This window comes from Sprattus sprattus, assembly GCF_963457725.1.
Source record: "Sprattus sprattus genome assembly, chromosome: 1".
NCBI lineage: Eukaryota > Metazoa > Chordata > Actinopteri > Clupeiformes > Clupeidae > Sprattus > Sprattus sprattus.
The window spans coordinates 46,351,937-46,361,635 of NC_137920.1; the positions used below are offsets into that span (position 1 = coordinate 46,351,937).

Genomic DNA, 9,699 nt, shown 5'->3' on the forward strand with positions numbered 1-9,699 from the left:
GAGCCATTTTGCACTACTTTTAAGGTAAGACCTATTTTTTGCTCCACTTTGTTGTTATATTTTATAATTTTTATGTAGCCTACGTTATTTTACAAAAGTGCAATTATTTTGATGCTGATGAGCCATTGAAGCAAAAGTTTACTTAAGAAAGAGGTCTCCTTTTAATTTGACTTTTTTGGTTGTTGTTTCTTAGGTACTTGAATAAACAGTCTTGCATTTGAAATCTGTTGCCAGCAGTTTTCATTCTTGCATTACCTTAATGGAATTCAATGGTTGTATTAATTTATACTGAAACTTGATTTAAAGAAAATAAATCGTGGTTGAAATCGAAACCGCAATCTACCAAAAAAATCGCGATTTCAATTTTTTCTTTAAATCGTTCAGCCCTACTTGGTACTTGGTGGAATAACCCTTGTTGGCAAGCACAGACGTCAGACGTTTCTTGTTGTTGGTTACCAGGTTTACACACATCTCAGGAGGGATTTTGGTCCACTCCTCTTTGCAGATCCTCTCCAAATCTTTAAGGTTGCATTTTCAATGGGAGGGAATGAGGGAATGAGGTTCAAGCCCAATATTCCACGTTACATGGCCTAATCCATAGTCCCCTTGATGCGGTGGAGTCGTCCTGTACCCTTGGCAGAGAAACAGCCCCAAAACATAATGTTTCCACCTCCATGCTTGATGGTGGGTATGATGTACTCTTGGGGTCATATTCAGCATCCCCCCCCCCCCCCCCCCCCCCGTCAAACACGGCAAGTCGAGTTGATGCCAAAGAGCTTGATTTTGGTATCATCTGACCACATTCTGTCTCCCAATCCTCCTTAGAATCATTCAAGTGTGCAATGGCAAACTTCAGAGCTTCCTTGAGCAGGGGGACCTTGCGAGTGCTGTAGTACTTCAAAAAATTACGGCGTGGTGTGTGGCCAATGGTTTTCTTGGTGACTGTGGTCCCAGCTGCCTTGAGATCATTCACAAACTCCCCCTGTGTAGTTCTTGGGTTATTCTGCACCTTTCGAATGATCACTGATAACGCACGAGGGGATATCTTGCATGGAGCCCCAGACCTAGAGTGATTAACATTGGTTTGGTGTTGCTTCCATTTACGAATAATCGCACCAATAGTTGTCTGCTTCTCACCAAGCTGCTTGCCAATGGTTTTGTAGCCCATTCCAGCCTTGTGCAGGTCTACAATCTTGTCTCTGACGTCCTTGGACAACTCTTTGGTCTTGCCCATGGTGGTGAGGTTGAAGGTGTGAAGTATGATTCTTTGGACAGGTTTCTTTTATAAACGCCACCAGTTGAGATCAGGTGTACCTTGTTAGACCTAATGAGGACTTATCTGTGTGCTTCTTGGGCACATAACTGGTCATTGTGAGCCAGAATTCTTGCTGTTTGCTTTGGGGGTTCAAATACTTATTTTTTGCATCAAATGCAAATAAAGTCATAAATGTTATAAAAGGCAGTTTTCTGATTTTTTTTGCTGATATTCTGTTTCTCACTGTTAAAATACACCTACCAATACAATTCTAGATCACACATTTCTTTGCAAGTGGCCAAACTTGCGAAATCGGTAGGGGTTCAAATACTTATTTTCCCCACTGTATATATTTGAGGCACATTTTAACCTGCTAACTTTTGTGTTTAATATTGTAGGCTGAGCTCTTTCTACATGCCCCAATGGAGCAGGATGTGGAGAGCCCTGTTACCATCCGACAGCCCAAACTGCCCAAGTATCTCAGGGAGGACCTACCGGAGAAACTTGAAAAAGAAGCAAAGAAGAAGATCCAGAGATATGTGCGCAAAGACGGCAAGTGTAACGTGCATCATGGCAATGTGCAGGAGACATACCGCTACCTGACGGACATCTTCACCACGCTGGTTGACTTGAAGTGGGGATTTAATCTCTTCATTTTCGTCTTAGTTTATACTGTCACTTGGCTCCTCTTCGGTTTCGCCTGGTGGCTTATTGCATATGTTCGAGGTGATTTGGACCACATCGGAGACAATCAGTGGACTCCATGTGTCAATAACTTAAATAGTTTTGTGTCAGCTTTTTTGTTCTCAATAGAAACAGAGACGACTATTGGATATGGCTTCAGGGTCATAACAGACAAATGCCCAGAGGGGATTCTCCTTCTCTTGATCCAATCAGTGTTGGGATCTATCGTAAATGCCTTTATGGTGGGTTGCATGTTTGTGAAAATCTCCCAGCCCAAGAAGAGGGCTGAAACTTTGGTATTCTCTACCAATGCAGTCATCTCCATGAGAGATGGACGACTGTGCCTGATGTTCAGAGTTGGGGACCTCCGTAACTCGCACATCGTAGAAGCCAATATCAGAGCCAAGCTGATCAAGTCAAAGCAGACAAAGGAAGGGGAGTTCATTCCGTTAAACCAAACGGACATGAACGTGGGTTACGACACGGGGGATGACCGGCTCTTTCTCGTGTCACCACTCATCATCTGCCATGAGATCAACCAGTACAGCCCTTTCTGGGAGGTCTCCAAGGCCCACCTGGCCAAAGAGGAGCTGGAGATTGTAGTCATCTTGGAGGGCATGGTTGAAGCTACAGGTAGGCAACTACAATGTTTTACCATGCAAAACAATGTACATACATCAGGTGGAGGCATGAGCTTATATAATTGATATAAATGATATCTGCCATAACCTCCCATTTATATTTAAACATACATTAGTCCCATTTGTTTGGTTATGGTGTGGAAAGTAACATTAAACAGGTAGGTCTTGTGCTTGGAATTATTTTTATTATTTAAATAATATGTGTGTAGAGACAAAAGCATCCCAGGAAGGGAATGTAGTATATAGCACATTTCATACACAGAGGCAATTCAGAGTGCTTTGTATAAATACAAGCAAAATTATTATGCTTTATAAAACAATTGGGTTCTATTGCGTTATTTAGCTGTTTCTGATTGGACGAGAGACGTTCCATGCTATAGACTATCCGTCAACATACCAACGGGGACTTTTCACAGCTAATAATAAATCACTCCGCGATGAAGCATACTTTAGCGTATTGATGATAACCGTTAATTCAAAATTCTTATAATTCCAAACCAAGACGTTGACAATGGAACTATTTTTTGTTGCGGAGAACAATGGCGAAATAAACATTTTTAAATCAATAACTTAGTGTTGAAATGTTAATTTGTTGACTGTAGAATTGTTTTATAAAAGCAATATAGCACTCGTGGGAGTGGGGTAGGTGAGGGATAATCCCACGTGTGTTGTTGCCTACGCCACTCGGCCTCCGGCCTCGGTGCTACGGTCGAACATCACCCGTGGGATTATCCCTTACCTACCCCACTCCCACTCGTGCTATATTGCTTAAATAATATTGAAAATCGTAGCAAAGCTTTAGTCTATAGCCAATACAACTATACAGCCCAAAACTACAGACATCATACACTTCACACTAACCTAACCTACTTTTTCAGAATAATGAATGCATACTTAAAGGCAGCTGTGTCGACCAAATGTTTTGCCTGCATGACAAAATGTTATATTTGCTATATGTTACAGCATTTTTACCTACTTTATTTACTAATGTATTACTTTATCTAGTTTAGTTAACCAGATTTAGTCCAGGCCAACTAAGTCAATAACATTTTGGCATGCTTCTAAGAATGTGGTCAACAGGCCGCTTATAATATATTTTCCAGAATTTTGCACCAATTTTGCCCAGGCATCCATGTACCAGCCTTACGTAGCGTAGTTGTTCCAACTACAGTAGTTAAAGACAAAACAGCTTGTGTACAGCTACAATTCTCTATTTTAAAGTGATTCTAAAGTTGGGCCACATGAATGTAATCTTCAGTACATCTATTCAACCAAAAAAGTTGCTATTGCTCAAATAGGGTTGTACTGTTGGGTAGTACTTTTGTTACAGAGAAGTAATAATTTATTCCTAGTGGACATTTGTGAACCCTTTTTGATCAGTTCAAATTTCAGTTGACAGATGTGGATCATACAATGTTTACATATCCACAAAAGGATTCAGAAGGATACAATTAAATAATATTGTTGATAGAACTGATATGTTAAACTGACTGTGATGCATTGCGTTGTGGTTTGTGCGGTTACCATGGCAACTGTGGTTGATATGTGAGTGTAAGCAGAGCCAAGTGAAAAGGCATAACAACCCACTGCTGTTAGATAACAACTCTCCTCTAAACAGCAGCCCACATCAGCCAATGGCTATAATAATATTATTAGCCTTTCAGTGCCAGCTACTCTTGTTCAAGTAGGAGGGAGCCGCCCAGTGTTTTTTCTTAGTTGCTCTCTTTCTATTTTTGGAGATAGATCCATCCATGTTCCGCCCTAATGTAGAAATCAGTATTATTTTTAGCAGATTATAAACCCATACACACTTGGTATTCAGCTTTGCTTTTCAAGGACAATAAAGGACCAGGGGTGCGTTTACAGTTACAGTGTCTCTTAGCATTTTACAACAAAAGACAAAAGACATACCTTACTAAAGTAGTTTATTTCCCTATAAGTGTTTCCCACACCATCTCTTAAGAGTTCCTCTAAAAGAAGCCTTTCTATGAATGCCTTAAGAGGCAGAATCCATGATGTTATGAGTATGTTGCGCAAGAGTCAGATTTGGGAGAATTTATATCTTAGAAAATGGCACTCTGGGACTTACTTCAAGAATAATGTCATTAGCCCTGCTCGACTAAAACAGCATACGTTTGTGTGGCTGGTCAACAGTGTAATTAATAACAGCGGCAGATAGAAACGTGTGTAATGTAAATATTGGAATGGTATTGGAATGCTGGTTTACTGATATTGGGGTACCAGTGAAAAACAGCGTATGTTGTCAGTAGACAATGGTCACCAAAAATGTAAAGATCCACCAATGTGGACAAGGATAAAATCATACAAATGTCACCCGTTATGGTGACTCAACTGTGGACACACTCGTAAGGCTGTGAAGTGTGAATTAGCCCATGATGGGCCCTTTGTGCCAAAGCTCGGTACTTAGACTCTGCTTAGTTCACACGGCCCATCAAACCCCCAGTGGAGCCACATAGACATGTATTAGTGTGATTATCTATGAGTCACACAGGCATGATGTAGTGTGATTATCTATAGGAGACACAGGCATGATATAGTGTGCTTATCTATGAGCCACACAGGTGTGACGGCCCCGCCCCTTTTGGGTTGCTAGGCGTTCCTCTTGTATTACAGATGATCTGCAGGTGGTTGGCTCGTCAGCTAGGTCTATTGGGAACACCTGGGACCGGTGTGCTATAAGAGCCAGTCCCCCTGAGTCATGGGCAGATGGCCTGGAGATCCTGACGGATTTGGATGAGAGAGAAAGCACGTTTGCGAGGGAGAGAGCACGGTTGCGAGAGGGAGAGGACGCGCTGTCCGGAGATCTGGATTCACACGCACTTGCACCGATTCAACATTCCATCCACTTTCACCGCATGCATACATTCACGACATCCGTACTGATTCACTGACTGCCCTACTCTACTATCGTCGTGGAGGGTACTATACCCATAGTCATTACAGAAGTATAATAAAAACACTGTTACTAAACCTTGTGTGTGTTTGATTTGTCATGGTTGAGAGCCCAACGTGACAGCTACTGATATAGTTTGATTATCTATGAGTCACACAGGCATGTTATAGTGTGATTATCTATGAGCCACACAGGCATGTTATAGTGTGATTATCTATGAGCCACACAGACATGATAGTGTGATTATCTATGAGCCACACAGGCATGTTATAGTGTGATTATCTATGAGCCACACAGACATGTTATAGTGTGATTATCTATGAGTCACACAGGCATGTTATAGTGTGATTATCTATAGGAGACACAGGCATGTTATAGTGTGATTATCTATAGGAGACACAGGCATGTTATAGTGTGATTATCTATAGGAGACACAGGCATGTTATAGTGTGATTATCTATAGGAGACACAGGCATGTTATAGTGTGATTATCTATAGGAGACACAGGCATGTTATAGTGTGATTATCTATAGGAGACACAGACATGTTATAGTGTGATTATCTATAGGAGACACAGACATGTTATAGTGTGATTATCTATAGGAGACACAGGCATGTTATAGTGTGATTATCTATAGGAGACACAGGCATGTTATAGTGTGATTATCTATAGGAGACACAGACATGTTATAGTGTGATTATCTATAGGAGACACAGGCATGTTATAGTGTGATTATCTATAGGAGACACAGGCATGTTATAGTGTGATTATCTATGAGCCACACAGGCATGTAATAGTGTGATTATGGAGTCACACAGGCATGTAATAGTGTGTTAACGCTGGTTAATATAGTGTACAAATGACGTTAACGCTGGTTAATTTAATTTAGAAATTACGCTAACGCTGGTTAATCCAGTGTACCAATGACGCTAACGCTGGTTAATCCAGCCCTTTGCTGCTGCATCTTTTTCTGTAGCTGTGCTGACCTTAAACATATGACTGCTGAAATTGGCCACAGGGATAAAGGGAAAGGTTGTGTGGAATAGTGGGCATGTGAGGAGAGGACTAGCTGGGGGCAGTCTTCATGGCTGACCTGTGTCTGTGTGTTACAAGGACTTTTGGACTAGAATTTATACAAGACCACATGTACTCAGCAGTGCAGGAAAACAACCTCAGGTTTCCATACAAACTGTGGAATACTTTCCATTAAGTAATTACATGGACCATCTCAATACTGTTAACCAAATTGGACAAATGTTGTAGGAGACTGATGGGGACATACCGCTGACATATTTACACAGGATAAGAAGGAAATACCACACCACCATTAACAAGAGCTGAAGGGTGCAGAGGATTTTAGGATCTACAGGTATTTTAAGATACTGGTAATATAAATAAGGTCCATTCATAATGACATTTGTTTTATACTTACAGCCATCACTCATTTGTGGTAGCCTATAGACTTGATATTGCAGTGGGCTGCAGATGAAACAGACACAGCACTGTGTTCAACCTGACCCTGACACAGAGGCAACGCTTACATAAATGTGCTGCTTTTGGGCTGTGTGGGTGTCTACCTCCTCTGTTTGTCTCAGGGCTGAAACTGTTGCTTTTGGTTTAAATTTATATATATAAATATATATATCCCTGATTATGTCAAAGTGCTTCTTGTAGCCTCTCTCAAACCACACTCTATGGTAAACTAATCAGTCAACCAACACTGACACTGGCCCTCTCTGTCAGTGCAGATGCAGACATCAGGGCAGAAGGAAGGGAGATGTTTTTTTGTGCGTTTAGTGACAAAATGATTTCCCATGCAGAGTTTCCCTCTGGTGACTCTGATTGTGTCTGCTGGGTTGTCTGGTTTCAATGAATATTATGTCCATAAATGGAGACCTCTGTACACAGATCCACATACAAGGTAGAAACGACCGCTGCCAGGGTCGTGTTATCATTTCACTATTGTGTATACCTCCATTAGCAATGGGAGCCGCCTTGGCCGGCACAATAACAGGCAAATTATCATTTACAAGGAAAGTGGAGTGATCCACTGTATTTTCACTGAATACAGCAGATGACACTGTCAAGAATGTTGTTCTTTTACCTGTTCCCTAAGGGTTATCCTTGTTTACTTCTTTTTTTAAAAGATTTGTATTTAGGCTTGTATGCCTTTAATTGACAGATCAGTGAAGAGTGGGACAAGAAATGAGAGGGAGAAGAGTGGACAGGATAAATGACATTGGGCCGGATTCGAACCTGTGTCCTCCATGGGCATCAAGCTTGAATGTGGTCGGGACTACTGTTTACGCCACAGTGCCTCCTGCTTGTTATACTTTCTTAATAGGACTCTTAGATTATCTTATCTGAAGTCCTTAAAGCCCCATTATGCAACAATTATACTTCAGGATTAGGGTTAGGATAAGCAGTTTAACAGCTTAAAAAAAATTGGGGCGCTGCAATGACTTTTAATATGGAGAATCGCCTCCGTGCCATTGCCATACCAGGGTCCATAGGCATATAACTGCGTTCTGTAGTTTTGCCTGCCGCAGCCCGCTGGCTTTCTGCCGATCTAGTAAGTAGCTTATTTGCTGTCTTGCTTTGTCTTGTGTTGCACTTGCTTGATGTTTGACTGTGTAAGGACAGTCGTTGAGTAACTAGTTTGTCATAATGTCAAAGTCAGCACATTTCAAGAGATTTCGTTAGTTTTAGCGGCTAGCATCCCGTTAGCGAACAGCTATTGATCCGTTGTGCTGCTTTAACACTGCACCATGATGCTTTAGTTTTAATGCTTCATTCATTTCCTACCAGTTCCAGAAGAACCTGTAGCTTTGCTGCATCAAAACGTAACGTTACCGTTCTGTATGTGAAAATTACACAAATGATCCAAAAAACAGTGTAAAAGTACTGCCAAGAGATAAATAGGCATAGTTTCCTCATAGAAATATAGATGTATTGGTGCTGCTTTTCTATATCCCTTACTTTGCAAGTTCTTTGCAACCTGTTGAAGTTTAGCAAATGAGTGCTGGTTAGCTGCATTCCTCTCAAAAGAGGACTTACAAGCTGGTCATGGATGGAGGTTCAAATCAGTGAGGAATTGGATCCATTTTATAGAACTATATAACTCACAGTGTGGTCTCATTTCATTGTTCCTCTCTCTTTCTTACCTTAGGTTGGTACTGATACAGTGTGTGATGAATGGAAACAGAACAATTCATTTAAAATGCTGTGGCATGTAGGGCCTTCACTCCTTTTGTGTAGCACATAGAGCAGTTCTGATAGGCCTCTGCAGTCTAAAACACATAGAGCAGTTTCTGATACGCCTCTGCAGTCTAAAACACATAGAGCAGTTCTGATACGCCTCTGCAGTCTAAAACACATAGAGCAGTTCTGATACGCCTCTGCAGTCTAGAACACATAGAGCAGTTCTGATACGCCTCTGCAGTTTAAAACACATAGAGCAGTACATAGAACGTGTAGAGGCCCGCTCCACAGGCTGATAGAAAGGCCTCTTTGCAAGCTCATGTATATTTCAAGGGACAGATTTTGAACATCACATGGAGTGTACGTACATTGTATATTGAAATGTATTTTAGATGTACTTCACTGCAATGTTTCTGAATAATCCATCTAAGAAACACTTCTTTTTCTTGTTTCCATTAGGAATGACATGCCAGGCCAGAAGCTCCTATGTTTCAAGTGAGATCAAGTGGGGTTCCCGTTTCACTCCAGTTCTGACACTAGAGGACGGCTTCTATGAGGTAGACTATAACAGCTTCCATATGATATACGAGACCGATACGCCCAGCTGCAGTGCGAGGGAACTTGCAGAGATGGCTGCTCAATCCCGTCTCCCACTGACATGGTCTGTGGCCAGCAAACTCAGCCAGCAGGGGCTGCTGAACACAGATGAGTGGGAGAAGAAAGATGAGCACCCGGGCATGGATCAGACTGAGAGGAACGGGGACATTGCCAATATTGAGAATGAGTCCAAAGTGTAGAGGCCATACAGAGACTGGAAACTGCATAATTCCCTCCCTGTTCTCATCAACACGGTTTTCTAAGTCACCTCAAGTAGTGCAGCAAGGAGTCGGAAACGAGGCTTGACTTTCACGGAAACACCCCTACAACAACTTCAACATCTTGCCCTCCACGTGTATTGCCCCAAAGATGACTGAAATGATGCTGGACGTGGACGTTTGGTTAA

General features: G+C 41.7%; 1 protein-coding gene across 1 annotated transcript; it reads left to right on the forward strand.

The window, feature by feature from the left end:
- Positions 1 to 1,677: 1,677 nt before the first annotated feature.
- On the forward strand, positions 1,678 to 9,493 carry kcnj6 (potassium inwardly rectifying channel subfamily J member 6; the record flags this gene model as incomplete). Its single annotated transcript, XM_080851689.1, has 2 exons — positions 1,678 to 2,572; positions 9,156 to 9,493. The coding sequence occupies 2 exons, from the start codon at positions 1,678 to 1,680 to the stop codon at positions 9,491 to 9,493; spliced, it is 1,233 nt and encodes a 410-aa protein (XP_080707815.1).
- Between the last annotated feature and the right edge of the window lie 206 nt (positions 9,494 to 9,699).